General features: G+C 30.5%; 1 protein-coding gene across 2 annotated transcripts in view; it reads left to right on the plus strand.

The window, feature by feature from the left end:
• Window positions 1–24,270, plus strand: part of LOC148309806 (uncharacterized) — a 182,386-nt gene that overhangs the window by 57,153 nt on the left and 100,963 nt on the right. For both annotated transcript variants that reach the window (XM_088259469.1, XM_088259470.1), the window contains exon 3: window positions 468–652. In XM_088259469.1, the coding sequence (XP_088115595.1) occupies window positions 468–652 (185 nt within the window). The remainder of the gene's footprint in view (window positions 1–467; window positions 653–24,270) is intronic.

Consider the following 24,270-nt stretch of genomic DNA (forward strand, 5'->3'; position numbering starts at 1 on the left):
GATTATTCCGACATAGTTTTTAAAGTTTTTTTTTTATGTTTCCAATAAAAAAACTATACTTATTCATTTTATTGGAAACTGATCTTCGAAAGTTAATGGTCACGTCAGGAGTTGAAAGTTAGTAGTAGAGGAAGATCTTGATTTATCGCACTCAGCTTAATATATATATATATATATATATATATATATATATATATATATATATATATATATATATATATATATATATATATATATATATATATATATATATATATATATATATATATATATATATATATATATATATATATATATATATATATATATATATATATATATATATATATATATATATATATATATATATATATATATAAATATACATATACATATACATATATATATATATATATATATATATATATATATATAGCGTTTAAAACAATAAAATAAAATAAAAAATAATACATTTTGGTTGATTTCAGATACCTGAGGAGTGTCCGGCTGGTTCCAGCCCTGGGGGTGAAGAAGACTGTCTTCCGATGGTACTCAGTTGGGAAGGAGCTGCAGAAGTCCAGAGCGGAGACATACTCCTCGTCAGGATAGATGATGCTCAGCTCACCCTGGCGAATGCAGCGGCTAACCATACAGCCAAAACTGATACCGACAGGTACAACCAATAATCTATTATCCTTAGTTGAGTTTACTATCATAATTAATTCCAATATAGATTGATTATAAAATAGGATCTTTTCTGTAGGAGTTGCATTAACTATTTTCCTTGCTTATTATGGACAAGGTTGAAATCATAGATCAATAAGTGGATTTTTGTTTCTTCTAGCTACAAACATTTTTTATTTTAATCTGTATTGGAAACAGGAGGGATAATCTAGAGTGGGACAATCAGAAACTTCTCAGCATTTTTGAGAAAACTACGCAAAACTCCTCAGGATAATTTATTATTTGATTAAAACCAATATTTTTAGCTTTTTCCCTTTTTTTATTTTACCAGCGATTGGGTTTCATCGTTACCGACATCATCAGACTATCCTCAGGACAAGCCGGACTGTTGACTGTCGTCAACAGGCCTTCCGTTCCACTAGAAGAGGGTTCGGCATTTTGTGTCCTAGCTTGGTTTTTGGTACCACTATTTTTACCATGTATCATGTCTGATATCACCTTTCCTAAGAGTTTCTTATGAACTAACACGGATCCGATGTCGAATAGGTTTGATTGGTTCTTATTTTTTCTTTAAAAAAAGCAATAAACCACGAATCTTTTTTAAGAAACTTGTTTAGTGTGGTAGTAAGGATAGGGAAGGGGTATTTTTTATAAAATCCTACCAATCTTTATGGCACCTAATTAAAAGAATTATTTTAAAACAATTTTGTATATCACATTTAAAAAATTAGGAAACAATTTTATACCGTAAGTCATAATATCTCTTGGTAAACCACGTTTTTAGATATTGATTCAGATATTTCAATTATGTTTTACTTTTATTCTTAAATTACCGTTGCATGTTAAAAATAATTAAAATGCGTATTAAAATATTACATTCAAAATACTCGTGTTGCTTAATAAAAAAAACAATGAAACGACATTATAAGCTATATATTTCAAACTAACGTTACTGTAAAATGGACGAATAATGGTTTTTCATTATTATCAACTGAGTATTTGTAACAAACGCTCTACGATATCCAAATCATCCCAACTCCGTATTCAGACATTTTGGAATTAGTTACTCTATGTCTTTCCAAAATTAATTATTTCACTGTTGATTCAAATCACCTGTCTAGGTGATCCTGACGCTCCTTCCTGTGTGTGATCAAAGGAACCTCAACGTCTCTGTATTGCCCCAAGGGTTGGGTCCTGTACCCGTACAACGCTGATACGTTTCACAGGCAATGTTTACATACAGTTACTGTTGATCTGGCGTCTCCTGCGATGCCTCTAGGGATGATAACAATAAAACGTTAATTCAAATATAACTGACAGAAGTCCCTTTAATTAATTATATATCTATGATAAATTTTCAAACGATAAATATCAAAATTATTTTTGAATAGCCAAATAGTTTTTTGACATGAGTTAAAAATATTTTCATTAATTGATTCGTCAGTAACTTTACGGTAATATTTATTCATTTGTAGTTTACTTCATTTAATCTTATGCGACATCGTGTTCCGATGCATTTAGCATACGGAGTTTTTAAAATGATGTTCAATGCATCAAAACATATGTCACTATAGACTTAAGTACCTACCTATAATTTAGCTACATAAGGACCGTCATTTAATCCTCGAGTTCGTTTGAAAATGCCATAACCAGGCGAAACAATTGTCTCAATATTAGTTTTTATCTGTTTTTTTTTAAATTAAATTTAGTATACTCAAAAAATTTTTGTTTGATTTAAAAATTAATTCATATGAACATTTCATAATTTTTATATCAAAATTCCAGTTCTGCAATGATTTTAAATTTTATTTAAAGTAAAATAAACTGAACCATTTACAAAACTCAAACTAATTAAATGTCTAAATAATATTGAAATATTATATATAATTCTCATCTTACCCGTAGGTATTGTAAATTGTATACAAAAGAATCGTTATATTACGAGTGATTCTTTTAAAAGGAATATAATGGTTAAATTTATTACCAGGTTGTTTGTCTCTTGTAAATTGATGATACGGTTGTTCTCTGCACAAATTAATCATACAAAAAGGGACATTCATAATCTATAGCCTTACCTTACTTGATAGCCACGATAATACCATCCCCCTCGTAAACATTCATCCCTTCCCGCTGGAGACTATTCACGGAAAGAGAGGAAAAAAATCGCATTGAAATGACTACTAACGACTTTCCTGAGACTTTTTTCTATTATAGGGAAAACTTAGATCTTTCTTCAAATAAAAGAATACGCAGCATGTTCAATACTCCCGTATATTGAAAAAGCTTTGTAAGGTAAAAAAAATCAGAGCATCACATTTAATATATAATATGAGGATATTTTAATATATTTTTGTGAAACTGAAAAATATTTATCTATTTTCTTCTCTGTACATCAAAATATTTATTTAGTTATTTATTTATTTATTTATTATTCATTTTATGCATTACTCTATATGCATTTGTTGACGATTTTATCATTTAAGGATAAAGAATATTATGTTACAAATTTAATCACCCTTCATTAAATGAAATATTTCTTTTATTCATAAATTTCTATAAATTCACACTCTAAGAAAAAAAATATAGGTGTATGATAGCTGAAGTTTAATGCGAATAACTTAGACTGTGAAATTTCTAAATAACGAGAGAATGCTGCGTTGATGGTAATACCTGATCCATTGTAGACTAAGCTTCGTCAGTTTTCAACTTCAAATTGAAATTTTCGAATAAAAATTCTTTCAATGGTTGAGCTTTGTCTAAGTTAAATTTGGTATTGAAATCACCTTGTTCTCTTCCCAACAATGCTGCACCTTCCACAGTGAAAATTGTCAAATAATAAATATTAAAACGTATTCAGTGTGATAATTAATAAATATTAAACTGAAAGAAGATTTTTAAAAATCAACAATAAATTTCTTTATTTTTTCAGTTTGTCGTCTATGAACGTATTTAAAAACACAAGGATTTTTTACTATAAAAAAATTCACTATATAAAAAAATACACAACCTGTTATGCTTCTCTCTTACAATACTTAAAATTAAACGAAAAATAAATCCTTTCTTTGAACTTCATCCGTACCCCAATTTTTTTGATACCAACTCACCGTTTTGAAATTCTCGTAGTTCAACAGTGAAGAACGTTTTACAATTTGGAGAAGAAAATGAAACACTTGATAGCGTCTTCTTATCCCATGCTACGGCTGGACTCGGGTGACTGTTGGAGTACTCTCAAGTAACACAATCCTGGCGTACAGAGTTGGGCGCACTCGACCCATAACAGGATCAGACTGGAAACGTTGCCACATTTCACTTAACCCTCAGACAACCGCAATTTATCTATTTGATACATATTTTTTTGTTATGCCTCGTTATGTATTATTTACCAGACAGTATTGACCTTAAATTTGCCTTTCTAAGTCTAGCCGATGTCTCTGTGCTTTATAATTATTGAGTATGTGTCCATTATGTTTAAATATGAAAATAGTTGAAGCTTGTCGGTTTTACATTAATAAACTCGATAAATTTTTAATTAATTTGACAGTCACATTCTGGTTATATCTATATGTTTTTAATTTAAATCTCACTTGGTAAATACCACTATTTCTTTAAATCTATTGTCACACGTGTTTTGATGCATTCCGCATCATTTTCAGATATTGACTTATTTATTGATTGAGTATTAACTTTATGGAAAAACATGATAATTTTTATATAAAAATTAAACACTCGAATGAAACCCCTTTTTATGTTCATTTATGTAAACAAGAATAATTCAGAGAACACCTTTAATTCTTGAAAGCATTTGTGTTAACATTAACAAATTTAAAAATGTGGTTCCACACAAGAAATTATGTTTTTATATTTATTTAATATTTAAAGGAGGTATAAACCTTAAACTATGTTTTTATTTGTTTGATCATGAAGGTTAAAAAAACAAGTATGATTTTTTTAACGACTGATAACAAAACAGGCAAATATTTTTGTTGATATTTTTAAAATCTTAATTGATTAAATATAAAATGCAAAATTTCTGTCTGATGACTCAGCAATTATGGTTCGAAAAATGACTACAAAGGACATATCAGCCAAAAAAATCAATATTTGGGTCGTTTATTTAAATATCGGGCTCGTTCCCGTAATGTAACTAAATGGCTCCATATCGTTTATATGGTATTTCCGATAAGCATTACACAACAAGAATACGTCGTGTATCTTGAGTCGGGATTGCGCCCAACGGAGGGTTAAACGCAGACTCGGATCTCGGGAGTAAAATTTATTACGAGACATTTGGGATATAATTTAAGAAGATGGGGTTTGCTTTCACTTCTCGGCTGCTGGTCGAGGTTTCTTTATTAGATCCCTTCCCTCGGATGTTTGTTTGTTTTTGTTTTCGCTCGCAGTATCGGGGGCAATTAACGAGATGGGACGTTAATGTTGATTAACGTTTTAATCGATTATTTTTATTAGAAGGCTCGTTTCATTAATACACGGCTCTGTTGCAATTGCCCGAAAACAACCGGGACGTGCGTCACTGAAAGGCGAATTTAATTAATATTTTATTACGCTGATGGCAGAAATAGGCGCGATGTAAAAAGGTAACGCGTACATTAATATGGAGCAAAAATTTTTGTTAATTAAATACTACAATAATTATTCTGAATTTGGTTTTATCGTATGTGTTTTTAGTTTTTTTTAAACTTTATCCGCACTCAAGGGTGCATAGGGCACTGCATCGTAGTGACGCAGTGTTAACTTGATCGTTAATTGCATGTTCCACTTAAAAAGCGTTTTTCATACTTAAGCGTAAAAAGAAACAAATTAAAGCCAAAACTGGTATCAAACCTTCTTCTATAAACCCGATGGTGCATAGGACACGTATAGGAGCAGTATTATTTTGATCGTTAAATACACGAAGGCAAGGTGATCAGCCCTCCGCTTCAGGTACCAGTCCAGGGTAATATTGAATAAATATAAGAGTGAAAAAAATCACTTATATTTATTTGACCCCCCTGGGAATCGAACCCGGGACCTCCAGTACGGCAGCCGAGCGTGCTGACCATTACACTACAGAAACGGACAATGTAATGTATGTAGTATTATGTAATATCCCAATCTGAATGAGTAAAAAAATAACAGTAAAACGAACCTGAGGCGAATGAAGTTGGAAATAGAAGCAGAGGAAGACTTGGCATGATTAAGTTTTTCAAATACTCGGAAGTGGTATGTACATATTCGAATTGTGATTTAAGATAGTAATGCAAAACTGAGTAAGCTTTGGAAATAAAATTAAGAAAGGTGTGTTGAGATGGTTTGGGCATGTGGAACGAATGAGTGAAAACATGATAGTAAAACAAATTTATGAGGCGAATGTAGTTGGAAATACAAACTGAGGAATTCCAACGAAAACTAAGTTTTATCATAAATTTCAAATCCTTGAATGTGATAAGGTTAGGAGGAGGAATTAACTATGGTTAAGCATGAGGAAATCTATGAGGCAGACATTTTAGAGGACATATTAAGTTATAATAAATTAATGAATAAAAATTACTTGATGATGCAAAAAAAAAAAATGTTTATTAACTTGCTCCTATCTAGCAAGTACCTTGACAGACAGATGACCCTTATTATTTACGATGTCACCATTTCACGTTATTGTACGTGCAGCTCTAAAAATGTTTTATTTTCTCTAATGAAACTCACTGCATTGTATTTTTAACAGTCTTAGCTTTTTAATGAACTCGTATCACGTAGTTCCAACTCCTTCTATTGTAAGTCTGACTTCCTGTTGTACAAATAAAACTCGCTCAACATGAGATAAACCTCCTGCAAAGCCTTATTTCTCTGGAATTAAGACCTACTCAGGGAAGATAGAAGTGGGTGGGATGAGATGAGAGAGCCGGTGGAAGGGGTAGCCTCCCTTCAAAGACTAGATATTAAAGCGTAGATGAACTCATATTAAATTTAACTTTTACTTAGAAGACACGTGTTTCGATGCATTCAATATCACATAGCTAACACTCATTATTACAAAGTTACCACTTAAACACGTGTATACATTTCTGGGAAAATGATATATGGATACCTTAGTGTCATATGTGTAGGTAAAACACATATTTACATAGTTCTTACTGTCATTTCAAAATGAGATAAAAATATCAGAAATACATTTTTTTTTTAAATCCTCTGAAAAGCCATATCAGGTGGCTTGGTGGGTTTCTATAAAAAATCCTTAAATACATAAAATAAAACACGTCATTTGAAATTATAAAAATAATTAAATGAATAAGCATTTTTTATACGTCTTTTCTATTTATAAAAGTGTAATTTTTGTAAATAGAAGAAACATAAATACAGCAATATATATATTTTTTATAATGAGTAATAAAAACCTTATAATTGAAGTTTTTCAAAGATGTTTGTTTCTCTTGACTTTTAAGTTATTTCATGACTTAATATAAAAACGGTATATTATGGTAGTCCTTGGTGTATTATAACGAATTGAATTTAATGGTGTCTTTATTTTAGTTTTAACTTTAATAAAAACATTAATGTTTTTGTCTCGACTTTGACTAAGGATTAAAAATTTAAACAGATTGAAACATTTGTTGCGAGATTGGCTGGGAGAGAGGATAATTTTTAATTTATTATATTTTTCGTTTACTTTTACGTGTCTACTGCAGCTGTCTAGTTCACAAATCATTCACTCCTTTCAACAACGTCATCTATCAAAAATCCTCAGTTTTCAGTTGTATTTTTTTCATGTTTTTGGAATGCCCAGAAAATGTACTATATACTAGCAAAAGCGGCACATATTTAACTTAATATTTACCCGCTACAGGGCAAAAAGTGTTATTTTTTGCATTTTGAAGAAAAGTTGTTGTTTAATTATTTTTTTAACTATTCTAAATTTTTTTAAATGGAGAAAAAACCTTCAGGTTTTACCTTAAAATATCTGTTGCACAGTAAAAAGTCCAATAAGTGGCTTGATTTTTATTTTTAATATCTTTTATTATATTCTCAAACTTAAAAAACGATCTCCAGAAAAATCAAGATTTTTGAAATATGACTTTGTTGAAAGGAGTGAGCGAAATGTCAAAGATGATTGACGTACGACGCCATTTACAAAAATTATAACATCTTCCGATAGGGTAATTAAATTTGTTCCACCTGTATATGAATGTAGGTATGAATTCTAAATGTAAACAATGTTGTGGCAATTTTGTTTTTTTTCGTTGTTTTATTTTATTTATTATTTGGATTGAACGATTACTATAAGACCCCAATGATATATGGCATTAATTGCCGTTTTTTTACAACATTTTGAGTGTGTCCAAATACTTGTTCACAAAATCTGGATTATCTCCAATTACAGGAGTTATTTTCATATTATTTTTTGACATCTCATCAAAGATGAAGAAAAATATGGAAGTCTGGGCATTTACGGGGCTTACGACCGTCATAGGCTGGTTTGAGTGATCACTTTACACACGTGTAACATTCACCAATTCTACCCATTATTGACAACCACACTACTCAAATTCTTGGAAGTTCTATATATATGAACCAATTTAGAAACCTTGTTCATGAATCACTAAAACTTCACTAGAGACATCTATTGGTGAGATGTAAAGAAGCTTTTTATTAAGCAGAAACTCTTATATTAGTATGTGAGATCCGAATCCCGGATTATAATCACACACATGAGAAACGCCAGAAAATACCATTTTCATTTTTATTATTAAGCTTATAATTTGACCAGATAATTTATTTACAACATTTTGAGTGTGTCCAAATACTTGTTCACAAAATCTATCGCCGTTTTTTTAATTTTATTTATATTATTAATAAAATAATATAATAATTTAAGTTGGCATGTTGTTGTCTCGATTGGTTTATAATCCTACTTCATGGTAACGACCCCCCGATATGTACAATGTACGCAAATACGCGACACACTTTTCAAATTAATCACCATTCAATACAAAATTAGCGCCGGTAGTTCCTTTGGATAGCATACACACTTCGTCGTAAATCGAAGGCAATTCGTCTTACCTTAAATAGGGGGTAATAACTCATACTATTCATTCGTACAGGCGGTAATTCATTAGTGATATAGAGTACATTGTTTGTACGTTACGATATTTGAACCAAAAGATATAGATGTACGGAGGGGTCATTAATCAATCGGTGTAAGTCCATAATGGACTAAAACATACAAACAGACATATGAAGAATAAACATGTGAGTGTATATTAATAACGTTTTTTAACTTTGTTAAAACATATAAACTGAATTTGTAACCAGAGGTTATGTTATCAAGATGATAGATCGTAAGCCCTTTATCCCATCGTAAGTCTTTTAAATACTTTGTTTATTAGTTGCATTCTGGAGATGATCATAATTTGCAATAAATAAGAAACATTTAAAAGAAAAACTGTAAAGAAATGTCAGTACAATTTATTTTATTTTCGTTTTTTATTTAATCATTTCGTTGACACGAATATAATTATTTTATGATAATAATCCAATGTTCTGGATCATAAAATGTTTTTTGTCGTTGACTTTATTTCACTAATTCTAAAGTTACATTAGACGATGATTTATGAACAAAGTCAGAGAGGAAGATCTTAAGTAGGTACCGTAAGCTAAAAGTCTCTATATATATTTTTTTTTCTAGGATTACCAAAGGTTTATTATTTCTGCATTCGGAAAATACAATTTGTTTGTTTTGCCTGGCTCTTTCAGTACACATCCTTGTTTTATAGAAAAGCAATTTATACAATGTCACGTTAAAACATTAATGGAATTTTTAATTGCGAACATCTCTAATTGTGAACTTATAATATACACCTCTTGTTCATTTTAATTTTATGTTCCCTTTTGTCTACAAATATGACTTACCTCGATTGACCTTTAAACCCTACGTATGGAGCTTGAACTGTAATCTGGAGTCTGAAGTGATATAGGAATGGGAACGGGGTGGAATGGGGAACTGTAAAATGGGATGGGATTATTGTGAACCTAGTTTGCAAAGTTCTGCACCATTGGACGTGTTTTATAGCTAGTGGAATTTATGATTCAAAGTATCTTAGGAGGTATGTAACTTGGGAGTATTTCACTTTGTTCTTTGAATGTGGGAGATGATTGATGGGGGTATTACCGAGAGTTTTAAGGAGTGAAATGAATGATTCTAACTCAGAATAACGCATTAGTATCTACATTACCAAACGAAGACACGATATTACTAAAGTTTCTATTCCCAATGAAGAGTTTTCAGCTCAATAATAATTCACAATTGCCATACAAATTACACGTATCAATATTATATTAGAAAAGTTAGGGCGTCAACATTGTTAAATCATTAACCATTCAAAAGCTTTTTCACGTTAACTTATTCTAACACGCCCTTTTCATATCGGAATACAAATTTAGGCTCAAGTTTTCAGTTTTCAGAATATAACAAACTTTACTGTAATATAAAAATGATTTAAAGTAATACCTCGCATAAAGAACGCTGCGCTCAACGAATTTTCCATTCGTTTATTAGGCGACTCAAACAACGAACTTCGCTTTACACAACGACACTTTATCGTATTTTATCTTAAACTCGCATCAAAGTCGCATGTAGCCAATCCAATTATGAAGATGCACCTATAGATGCTTATTGTAGAACAACTAAAAGAGCTGACAATTGAAGAGCTTCAAGCACTCTTAGTCCAGTAACATGATGAAGCTCAAATGGAAGATTCATCGTACAACGAGGAGGGATATCAAATCAACCAATCTCGACTGCTGCCATCTAGGACATCCTGGTAAAATGGGAAGAGGTTCTGGAGTTTACTAATACTCACTATCTAAACTTAGCTGAGACTAACAGGATCAACAATTTCTATAAAGTATCTTTTACAAGGTACATAAAGTATCAAATTTTAACACAAGTATCAAATTTTATGCCACAGAACGAATTTATTTTTTCAACATGTATTGTTAATTGAACACATGAAGTTTTCGCATTACGTTTTTGCTCCTGGAACGAATAAAATACGTTTTGCGAGACATCACTGTATGTGTTGGAATTAAAGATCAATTGACGGATTTCTTCATACTTTACTTTAATTAAAAATTATCTTCTTATGTATGTTATATTTATCATATTAAATTTCGTTTATATGTTTTTTTTTCTAGTAAAGTAAATATTCAAACAAAACTGATATTTTTTGCTTAAATTTCTAAAACTTAATGAAATAATATTTAATAATCGCTATTTGTAAAATCTTGTAACTGTATTTTTTTATCCATGAACTTTTTTAAAATTAATAAAATATATTAATACTTCTCTCAATGTCATATAACTTTTATGATTCGTAATATGCGAAAAATTAAACAAGTCTAAAGATCTTATTTCAGTTAATAAAAAAAAAACAGAAATTTACAGAATACAAATAATTCAGAAAATAATTGGATAGTTTTGGGAAAATAAATTATTTGAAAATAACATTATATTCTTCATATTATTTTTTGACATCTCATCAAAGATGAAGAAGAATATGGAAGTCTGGGTATTTACGAGGCTGACGACTGGTTGTATAGGCTGGTTAAAGTGATCACTTTACACACGTGTAACATTCACCAATTCTACCCATTATTGACAACCACACTACTCAAATTCTTGGAAGTTCTATATATATGAACCAATTTTGAAACATTGTTCTTGAATCACTTGAGTCATTGTTTTGATGAGATTTCAAAAAATAAGAAGAAAAATAACTCCTATAATTGGAGATAATCCAGATTTTGGACCCACTCAAAATGTTGTCAATATTCTTAATAAATTTCTTAATTTTATTAATGGAAACATGAAATTATGACGTGGATTTGAATGTTTTCAATTGCATATGGAAGCACAAGTATTATATGTACGTTTTGGTAGGTGATATAGTTTATTCATAGCGGAGTTATGTTTATTGAAATCTGAGAAATTAAATTAATTTTGGGTAAACATTTACGTTCAATAATTAATCGACTCCTAAACCCTTAGTGTTTATGGTTCCGTAGATTTACGATTTGAATAAGTATCTGTGTACATTAATTAATATTTCAAATAACGTACTTAAATACAGTTATAACTAGGAATATTTCAGAAATCAATAAACAAGTCGTACTTACTAACATAACAACTTTAATCGACTAATGCTTTGGCGAATAAAACATGTATTTATTTAGGAATACATATTGCTCACCCCTTTTAACAACGTCATATATCAAAAACTTGATTTTTCAGCAGATCGTTTTTAAAGTTTAAGAATAAAATAAAATGTATTAAAAATAAATATCAATCCACTTATTGAACTTTTTATTGTGCAGCAGATCTTTTATGGTAAAACCTTAAGGTTTTTTCTCCATTTGAATAGTATTTAGTATGTTAAAAAGATAATTTTACAATACCTTTTCTTCAATATGCTACTGCCCTGCAGCGGGTAAATATTAAGTTAAAAATATGCCGCTTTTTCTGGGATATTGCACATTTTCGGGCATTCCGAAAACATGCACAACTGAAAATTTATGATTTTTGATTTACGACATTGTTGAAAGGAGTGAGCGATATGTGGTTTTAATATTTCATATATATGTGTGTGGTTTTTACTACACAAATACATGCACCATCCGTATAAATGTTAATAATAATAATAATAATAAAACCCTTATCCGCACCCCAATGGTGCATAGGGCACTGCGTCATATAAACACAGTGTTATCTCGATCGTTTACACATGAAGGAAAGGTGATCAGCCCTCCGCTTCAGGTACCAGTCCAGGGTAATATAGGTAATATATGTATATGTAATATCTTAATTTGTGTATAATCTAAAATTTTCTAAAATTATTCACCGTTTGATTGAAACACAATATTGCATTGAAATAAGCGTAACAGATCAAAACATACTAATTTTGAAAAACAGCTTTTAGACCGCATGTCACCGCCATCTGTTCAGCGTTATATCTGTCATAACACATTGCTAAAAAAATATAGAATTATACGACTATAATCAAATAAAACCACAAATTCAAATTTATTTTCGGAATTGTACGATTAATAGCAAATTATTCCATTAACATATGTATATTATTTTGGGACTATTATCGATAATTTGTTTATCTCTATAAATTTGTCACAATTGAGACCAAAAATGCATATTTGTGATATGTTCCACTAATGTGATTTAATATATTTGTACATTAATTGATATGGTAATCATTCTTCCAAAGCTCGTATGCATATGAGATGGAATGTCATTACGTTTTAAACATATTTATTCATGTGTATACTTAGTTATATAATTAAAAAATCATAAAAAGTATTTTTCACCTGTCATATCGCTCATTCCTTGCAACAACGTCATATTATATCAAAAAACTTGATTTTTCAAGGGATCGTTTTAAAGTTAAAGAATATAATTAAATGTATTAAAAATAAATATCAAGCCAATAATTGATATTTTTACTGTGCAACAGATCTTTTTAGGTAAAACCTGAAGGGTTTTTCTCCATTTGAAAAATATTTAGTATACTTAAAAAAATAATTAAACACTACATTTTCTTCGGGTAAACATTAAGTTAAAAATTAAAATTAAGTTTTTCTGGGATATATTACATTTTCTGGTCATTCCGAAAACATCCACAGCTAAAAATTGACGATTTTTGATTTATGACGTTGTTGAAAGGATTGAGTGATATGTAAAAAATACCAGTTACATGTGTACATAATTGTCGTATTCGAATGTACCCTTATATTTGTAAATATTATACTGAAAAATCACCAATATTTATTTTGACCCTCTTGGGAATCGAATCCGGGACCTCCAGCATGGTAGCCTAGTGCACTAATCACTACACTATGGAGGCAGGAAATATTTATAGTGATTTTAAAACAATGTTACATTTTAATTATAAAATGGAAAATCACAAAGTTAGTACTTTAAATATAAATTATATTTTGCTGCTCTTCATACACCCCGCAGCATTTTATACGTCATCGCATGTTATCATACCACTTGATTACCCATCACAAAAGAGGGATGAGAAGATAGATATAATTGTATATGTGCGAGGGTTACTTCCTTTCAAATGCATAGGAAATGAGAACCTATTGAATGACCCGGATGTAATGGCTCTATGAAAATTTATTGCTTGAAAACTCTTGCCTTTTAAGTTTATTTTTATACCATCCAATGAAAAAGAACTATGTTCTAATTATAAGTGACGTCAACATGATGAATAAAACAAAAATGATCTTCTTCAAACCCTTATCCACACTTAATGGTGCATAGGGCACTGCATCATATAAATGCAGTGTTATCTTGATCGTTAACACATGAAGAAAAGAGTTTCTGCCTTCCGCATCAGGCTCAGGTCCAGGGTAATTTTGCATAAATGTTGGAGTGAAAAAATCACTAAATGTTATTTGACCCTCACTCGGAATTGAGCCCAGGACCTTTAGTATGATAACCGAGCGTGCTGACCATTACATCATGGAGGTGCACCAAATCACCATTAATAATGGGCAGAATTCATATAAAGTTGAGACACCTTTAAAAATTAAAACTTAAATATTATTTTTACATTATGTTTATTATATGCCTATTTATTATACCTGTTTATTGTTTTATATTTTGCCATGTATTAGTTTCGGTCAATTTTTTAACTCTTTTTTGTAACTTTCTTATTTGTGTTTCAGTCTTGTTTACCTTGATCCCATGAACCAAAATGAGAAATAGAAATTACTCATCGGGAATACGATATATATGACTTATGTATGTTATATGTTTTGATACAAATAAACAAAAATATTAATAAAATAAATAAATAAAAAAGGTAAATATTATGTTACTTAGATGGAAATATTATTTACAGTCTCGGTATTTTCTCCGTGATTAATAACCAACTAAGTTTGGAATTAGTTTTTCTCCAGTGGCAAAGCTTTCCGCGTTGTTGTGCAAAGCTGGCCAATGTTGTTCTTTTGTAGTTGCGGCTGCTGAAAGTTAACGACACCTATTTAAATGCAAATTTCCATAGTCTTCAAGAAGCTCGACAATATCGCTATTACCATCGCAGTGTAATCCAGAATAATGCCGTTTTTATTTTAAGGAGGTCTGTTAATGGGGAGTAACATTAACGTGAAAAATTACCCTTCGAGTAAAGTACTTAACGTATTTGAAAATTAACTCATCTGGACCTTTTTGGTTTTTATGATTATTACCTCGTGATTTGGGTTTGAGAGTATCTTAATTTTTATACCGTTATTAAATCCCTGATTTCTTTTCACTGCTTATCTCTTTCTTTACTTTTTCTTAACTTTTCTTTCCTGGTTGTACATTTATCTCCGTATCTATTTTACGTTCTCTTTAGTATCATTTCCTTTTGTTTTAATTTCATTTTATTTTTTCCGTTTTTGTTTTCCGCTTCAAATATTTCTCATTTTTTCCTCCTTAAAGAATTTTTCATTTTTTTTTGTTGACAATTTTGTCTTCTTTTTTGATACTATGGGAAATGGTCAACATTTGTTCCCTTTAGAGTTAATTGATTCATGTTACTTATAGAATATAAATGGAGTTCATTGTAAGCTCCACGGTGTACGAGCTTGATAGTCAGTTAAGTGATCACTTCCTGTTTTTACGCTGAGTTTTGAAAACATGCAAAATGATATCAAAGACTCCATTCCAAAATTCACATTGGATGGAAATATGTCAAATAGTATGAACAACTTTATAAAATAAATAACGTCGAACATTGTTTATAACTACTTTCTTGTTTATTCTTTCTAACCATTTTATAACAAGCACCTTGTCATATTCAGGGATGTATACGAACTAAAATTAAAAGAGAAAAATATTTGGCGTAAGATGGGTTAGAGGCGTGGAGTTTTTATTTTATTTTATTATTTATATAAAATAAAAATATTAAAAAATTCTACACCTCCACCCCCTTTCACTTCAAACCTCACTTATTATCCCGCCTACTCATCTAACTATGAATATTTCTTTGTTTTAAAATCAGTATCCCTTATGATGACAAGATGCTTGTCAAAACCGGTTAAAAATAACCAAAAATAATATGAAAAATAACTTGCATAATTGGAGATAATCCAGATTTGTAAACAAGTATTTGGACATACTCAAAATATTGTATAAATAAAAATAGTTAAGCAATGTTTGAAATTTACTTATTTTATAATACTTACAATGAAATTTACTTAAGTTATACAGAAAGTATCAGCAAAACACATTCGAGAAAATAAATGCTACGAAAAAGTCCACCGCTTCTTCAAACTGGGTGAAAACATGACGAATTTAGAGAAAATGTCCACCACATATTCACATTGGGTGCATGTACGCTGAATACTATGAAAAAGTCCACCACATTAACTGTTATTACATTCCATCACAATTAAAATAAATCCAATATTACAGTTAAATCCTAAATTGACTTTGTCATCGCCATCAAAATAATTTTACCTCTGAAATGATAATTTCCTGAATTTTTATTACATTGTTACGCAAATGTGTGTTGACATAAATTGTATAAGTCAGAGTGCGGATAAAGTGCTATCTTCCCTTCCATTACCAACCCCCGTCCGCAAATAAACCAAGCCATTTGTTTACGTCACAGAAACCGCATAACTGCGAAACAAGCAACTTAGTATTACAAATGTCACAACAGGTTTATCAGAAACTAACTGTTGTGTTTTCGACTAAAATATGCCGTTTACAATAAATTGTGACGTTTAACGTAAATGTTGACCATAGATATAATCTGGGTTACGATCATAAGTGGACGGTTTTCTCTATGGTAAATAAGCCATTTTTTTCTCTTTTTTCTCTATGCTGCTGAAACATGGACTATAAAAGCAGCAGAAAGGAGAAAAATTGATGCCTTTGAAATGTGGTGTTGGAGGCGCATGCTCCGAATTCCATGGACAGCTAGACGCACCAATGAGTCCATTCGCCAGGAACTACGCTTGGATGGCTTGTCTCTGGCCAATATCTGTACCCGACGGATTCTCCAGTTCTTTGGACACGTTGCGCGTGGCAACGAGGATAGCCTGGAACGACTAGTTGTGATCGGTAGCCTGGAGGGAAAGAGAGGGAGAGGAAGATCCCCACACGATGGACCGATCAAATTAAGGCAGCAGCAGGCACCTCAGTGGTTGGAGCGCTACGTGCAGCGCAGTCAAGGGATAACTGGAGAAGAGTCATTGCTTCTGCAAGGGTCACAACCCTCAGCAATGAGGATTAAGACGGAGAAGAAGAAATAAGCCATAGACAATAGAAATAAAAATATGCGAGTATTCTAAATTCAAAATAACTGACGTTCCTATGAGTAGGTACCTATCTATCTGTATCACGCTATACCTGGCTATATATTGGGCCCAAACAGTCACGTGATGTTCTTGAGCATGTTTTACATAAATTTGGTATGAAATCGATCGGTAAATAAAACGTGCTTCTGTCATGACCTCTTAGATAGATAAAGAAGAATAATCTATGGCAATATTTTGAGAGCATTCAAATCTTTCACGAATTCTGGGTTTATCTCCACTGAGAAGTTAATTATATTGATATTTTATTCAATCGTTTAAATTGATATCTCATTAAAAAAGGAGATCATCAGTGCATGTTTAACCTCGGCTCGTAATGCATGTCTGTCGTGAAAACTTTAGTGCATGTTGGTCTTCGGGTCGACCAAAAATCGCACGTGTTAAACATTTTGTGTAGTTTTAAACGTGTAAATGGTGCTATGGTGGTGAAGGGTGGTATTGTTTGCATGCTGTAATAGTGATTGTCCTGACGAAGAGACGGGTACGTCTCGAAACCGGTAGACATAAAAATCTCGGTGAGTGGTTATATACTAATATTATCAACATTTTTGTAAAAAAATAAATAAGTAAAAATGACTAACCACAAAGTAAATGCTTTAAATATTAATAATACTGAGAATTTAAAAAAAGGGAACTTAATTCAACCACAGAATGTTCCAAAGTAGTAGCATGCACAAAATGCTGTCAATTTAAATATAAATATGACTTCAGAAATTGTATAAGTGTGGTAAAATAAGATCTATACATCGTAAGGTCAAATTAAATGTAATATAAACTTTAAAATTGTGTTTAACGTCTCCTAGTATGTAAAGTAATTCATGGATAATCTTACAAATATTTCACGAAAATCTTTTTTAAATGAAAAGTTTACTTAAAGTCTACTAAAAGTTTACTCAACTATAGAAAGTGCTTCGAGCTCGTATGTGAAAGAAGTTGTCAATTAAAGGAAATACATAAAACTTCCAAAATTAGTGAAGTGTCGTTATCAATCATGGGTAGAATGGCGAATATTAAAGTGCGTAAATTTATCACTTAAACCAGCCTAAGACAGGTCTTAAGCCCTGTAAATACCGAAAATTATATATTCTTCTTCATGTTGTTCAGATGTTAAGCTGAAATATAAGGTTATGCGTTTAACAAACCGACTTACATATCCCTAACTACTCAAAACTCCATATTTTTTTTCTTCAAATGATTTGAGATATTAAGCTTAAAAATAAGGTTATGTGTATTTGATAAACCCTCTTTCATATTCTCAAATACCTAAACTTTCATATTCTTTCTCCTTTTGTTGAGGTATTAAGCTTAAATATATGGTTGTGTGTGTTTAATAAACCCATTTATGAAGGTACGATTCTATCCTTCAGATAATCTCCTGCAAGTTGAAAATTGGCACTAGGAGTTAATCAAAATCTCTCAAAAGGTGATTGCTTTTACGATTATTACACGAGGGAATCTACTTTATTTATGTTGTCTTATTTGAACGTCCCGACGCCGACGTCTTTGTATTAGGATTTATGAAATCACGTAGTAGCGTCGCGACGGTGACCGCAATATAACGTCACTCCCGGTCACCTTTCACAATATTTAATCAATTCCTAGACAGAGGATTGAAATGGCAATATCGAATTTGCTTCGTTTCAACCAAACATGTTGATTTGACGTATTATTTAATGGTAAATATCATGTGTGTACATACCAAAGCCAATGATTGGCTCAAACTCGTTACTAACATGATGAGCATTACCATATACATATGTATATATATATGTATATAAATATATATTTATATATATATATATATATATATATATATATATATATATATATATATATATATATATATATATGTATATATATATATATATATATATATATATATATATATATTATATATATAAATATATATATATATATATATATATATATATATATATATATATATATATATATATATATATATATATATATATATATATATATATAACGTGGTAATATTTTTCTTTTGTAAATTGGTTGTAAATAATATGTAAAGTGGGTGTATAATAATAAAATAAACAATGTGTTGCTTTGTAAGTAAAGAAACGACAATAAAAGTTTATTCTTAATTAATCTTTATAATAATTTTTATATCTATCTATCTGATTCTGACAGTTAATAATATTATCGGAAGTCTTTTGTTTTATTCTGAGCGACGCATGCGGCATCTGGTGGTAGAACTGTTTTATGTAGGTACTTTTTGTAAGTACTTAATAAAATGTATAGGTAGGTACCTAGTTATTTTATTACATATATATATATATATATATATATATATATATATATATATATATATATATATATATATATATATATATATATATATATATATATATATATATATATATATATATATATATATATTTATACATTTATAAAAATATAAATATAAACATACTATATTCAAGGTCCCGGTTGATTTCCAGGGGGGGGGGGGGGTCAAAATAAATATGACTTTTTTTTCATTATATAATTTAATGTGTAATTCATAAATTAAAACAAAATTGCTTCTATATATGTAATTCTGTCTATTATTAAATATTTACATTTCCAGGATTTTTTAAAATTTGTATTCATTGTGTATTCAACAACCGATTCCGATTTGTGTTGGGTTGTGGTCCCGTGGTTAGTGTCGCAGATTCATGAGTCAGAGTTTCTCGGTTTAAACCTACTCTACCACAATTTGATACCTATTTCTAATAATGAGCTGGTTAGTCTCACAGAAATAATATGAAATTAAAATATTTTTGTAAATAATAAAAACAAAAATAATTATCTTTTTAAAGATATTTTACTACCGCCATCTATTGAAAACTTCGTGATACTAGTATCTTTCTCCTTTTTACATTAGGTAAGAATTGTTCCTAATTTATTCACATCAATTGCTGAATTTAGGGGTATGCTATGAAGATATTATTCAATAGAATAAAAAAGTAAAAGTTCCAATTTTCTTATTGCAGTAAAAAATAAAATTACAAAAACTTGTTTCGAATCAAATACCATTATTTCTTACCATTATTTACACTCAAACCACTTAAACAACAATTTCAATAAAACAAAAACCTAAAAAAATATAGTTTTGTTACAATTTAGTATTTCCAGTTAGTTCTTTAGAATGGAAAATTAGATTCCGGAGGCATTTTCCAAGTTAGTTCAATCACTAATTGGAAATACTTCAAACACTTGCGGTAGAGTCCAATGTTCAGTTGAGAGTTATCCAAATCCTTTCAGAATTCCTGAAATTAAGGGCGCTACAGATAATCAATAAATCAAGCTGTTTTCAAGGATTTTGTCCCGAAATTCAATAAGATGCGTTATTCTTCTTCCTTCATTCTACAATTTTTCATATTTTATAATTGTTTTAAAATACGTATGTGGATTATCATACTTTATCTCAACTAAAAATTAAATTTCTTTATCGGATAAATACTTTTTACTTGCTGTCAAAGAACCGTATGAAATTTTCCATTCTAAACGATGGAAACATTGAAGAAGATTCAGAAAGAATATTGAATCCTGGGAACAAAGAGAATAGCATATTGAGATCAGTGAAACCACTTGCAAACAAAAACGTAATAGTGGAAGCTTAACCAGTGCGCAACGGCGCTTAGCGGAGTCCTGGTACCAATCGTAATATATTTTAACTATGTATTTTCTACTATAATTCTATATTTTTTGTTACGACTGTATCAGCAACATGAGAATTGTGAGAAAATAACAAAAAATAGCTAACAAAATATTTTTTGAAATGGGAGTTACATTTATTATTTACCTGGCTTATTTTCTACAAGGTTCTAGTGGAGTTTTGTTTTTTCTAGTAAAAACAATGTTTTATTTTAATCTGTGTTGGGAAAAGGAGAGATAATCTAGTGTGGGACAATCAGGCACATCTCAGAATTTGCTCATTGCTGAGATGAAACCACGTTAAACTCCTCAAGAAAGCCGGTTTACTGTCGTCAACAGGCCTTCCGTTTTACTAGAAGAGTACCAAAAATCATAAGAATAAATTAATATACAGACAATTTAAAGATTCATAAAATAATAAAGAAATGAAAAAGTAAAAAGGAATAAAACATTAATAGTAGGAAGAAATCAGTTCAGAATTTAATTTATCGAAGTTGAAAATACTTTCCAATACGGTCGTCAATCCTTCGAGTTGTCTCTTTTTACTCCACGAAGAAACGAAGCCATCAATTTCCAAATACTTACCACATAAAAAGCAATTGAGAATTTCAATAAATTGAAAAGAAAATAAGAAATTACATTTTGACATCTCAGCAATGATGAAAAAGAATAAAGATGTCTGGGTACATACAGGGCTTATGACTAAACCAAAAAATATGGCTGCTGTAAGCTCATATATACTGTGTCATGAGATTGATCAATACATATCTCAATGAGTTCCAATTTTTTTAGAAGTGTGGTTGTTAATCATGATCACCATTCTAGGTGAATGTTGCACATGTATAAATTTATCACTTAACCAGCCTATGAAAGGTAGTTAGCCCTGTAAATACCCAGACTTACAAATTCTTCATCATCCTTATTGAGACGTCAAAATGTAAAAATAACTCCTGAGTGGAGAAAATCCAGTTTTGTGAACAACTATTTGGACACAGAAAATGTTGTAATAAATTATATTTTGGACTTTGTAAAAGCAAGAACAAAAGAAAATGGGTTCAGAACCTAGTGGGAATGACAGGACCGCATGATAAGACAGTGTATGATATTCCCAAGCCTGTACACCATGATAAAACTTCAAAGGATTTCCCTGCCTTTGAGATTAAATCTCTTTAAACTAAAATGTAATCTAATCCACGATATGAAAATATTTATTTTGCTTCATATGATTGTGTAAATGTTAGTCGGAAATTCTATTTTGCAAATATAACTAAACGAAAATTAATAAATATTATTACTATAATATTGTTTGATATATTTTTTAGAAACTAGTAAGGACCTTCAAAAAATCTCTGGACAGTTTGTAATTTACTTTACTGACTAGCTTTTATTTTTTTAAAAATATTGAATGGATATTTAAAAGCAACATAGGTACCTACCTAAAATTTAACTAACTAACTTACCATCTCGCCGTTTCTCTGCAGGGGTAGGCAGAGAGAATAGATCGCCACACCACTCTGTCTTTGCAAACATTCTTAGCCTCTTCCACGTTCATGCATCTCCTCATACATACCCGCCGATTGTTACCTACCTATTCACCGCATATAGCATATACGTAATGTGAAGAAAGAATAATAAAACAAATTTATGAGGCAAATGTGTTTGAAGATAGAAGCAGAAGAATATTTTTTGGCATGATAAAGTATTTCAAAGAGTTGATAATAGGCGTGTATGTACATATAAGGAGATGCATGAATATGGAGAAGCAAAAATTACCTTGCTTTCAAAAAATAAAATATATAATAAACTTTGAATCCATTTGATGCAGTGTCCTATAAACCATTGAGGGCCAAAAGTAGACGTAATTAGTACAGAAAAATACTTCATTCAACATGCAAAATGTAGTATCTTGCATATTAGTATGATGAACGTACATTTCCGTATAAATACACAGCTCCTAAGGATGCCACTTCAATAACATACCCAATTAAGTGTGTATTATTTGTGATCATCCCCCAGAGTGCGAGCGCGGCTCACGTTCGCGCGTCGTAAACGGGGGTAAGTGCGCCAGTTTAACTTTGAGCACTAAAAATGTTAATATATTCCCTTCATAATTCTCGCATCTCGCCACCGTCGCACCGTCGCCGCCTGAATAATTACAGTGCCTTCGTCATGTGAGCCGGAGCGAGCAGTGGGAGATTTCCATATATTTAGCTTTATTAATAGAAAACCACACCTGCGAAATTACCCCACTCTACAATTTACCCTACCCGCGGGCACAGAGTACCCTGTCTCCACTACAGCAAGCGAATCTGCTATTTCTGCGAAGCCTGCGCTAAAAAGTACCAAATTTTATACTCAATACCTAGGTTAAAAAAATCGTGTTATTCAAATTTCGCAGTGTTATTTTGATCGTTTAAATGCATGCGAGTATTTTTTAATTTTTTTTTATAATAATTTTAATTAATTTTCAATAGACATTTCTACTTACAATCTTAAAATTAAAAAAGCAGTTCTCATCAATAAAGAGTCTAAGCTCTCGTGCTTGGAAATTGACTGACTTATTATTTAATACAATTTTTTTTCATTATAATATTTGCCTTGTATATTTTTCTTTCTTTCTTAGATTAACATGTATTTTTTTTGGCATTTTAATGTCCTCAATTTTTTGTCTGTAGGAAGTCGATTATTCCTGCGATTCAGATTCTTTGATCTAGGATTGAAATATATATTTGAAAGAATATATATGATGTATGTGAAACATATCAGGATAAAAGACATTACTGTTATAAGAAAAATAACTTAGAGGAAGAATAGAAGTAATAAACAGGAAAACAGCAGCAATGGTATGGACACTTAGAGTTTCATATCGCTTGGACATGTTTTTTTAACATCTCAACAAAGATGAAGAAGTCTGGATATTTACAGGACCTATGCCCTATCATAGACTGGTTAAGTGATCATTTTGCACAAGTGTGACATTCACCATTCTACCCATGATAACAAACACATTACACAATTTTTTTGAACTCCTAGATATCCAATTAATATCATGACACAATACATCGCACACTCCTTTCAAGAACGTCATAATTCAAAAATCATCGATTTTCAGTTGTGCGTGTTTTCGGAATGCTGACAAAATGTACTATATCCTAGCAAAAGAGGCATATTCTTAACTTATTATTTACTCGCTACAGGGCAGAAAACGTTGTTTTTGCATTTTGAAGATAAGGTATTGTTTAATTATTTTTTTAAATGTACTTCATTTTTTTCAAATGGTGAAAAAACCTTCAGGTTTTACCTAAATAGATCTGTTCACAGTGAAAAGTTCAATAAGTGGCTTGATATTTATTTTTAATACATTGTATTATATTTTTAAACTTTAAAAACGTTCTCCTGAAAAATCAAGTTTTTTGATTTATGACGTTCTTGAAAGGAGTGAGCGACATGTGAATCTACAACAGGATTGAGAAAGCTTTTTTTTTGGTAGAGACTGTTTTATTTATGTATTTTAAAATCCAAACCCCGGACAATTTTTTTCACACTGGAAAACGTCTGAAAATAATTATG

The sequence above is a fragment of the Brachycentrus maculatus genome, unplaced genomic scaffold (genome assembly GCF_059751285.1).
Source record: "Brachycentrus maculatus isolate JH-2025_06_01 unplaced genomic scaffold, ASM5975128v1 h1tg000117l, whole genome shotgun sequence".
In the NCBI taxonomy this organism is placed as follows: Eukaryota; Metazoa; Arthropoda; class Insecta; order Trichoptera; family Brachycentridae; genus Brachycentrus; species Brachycentrus maculatus.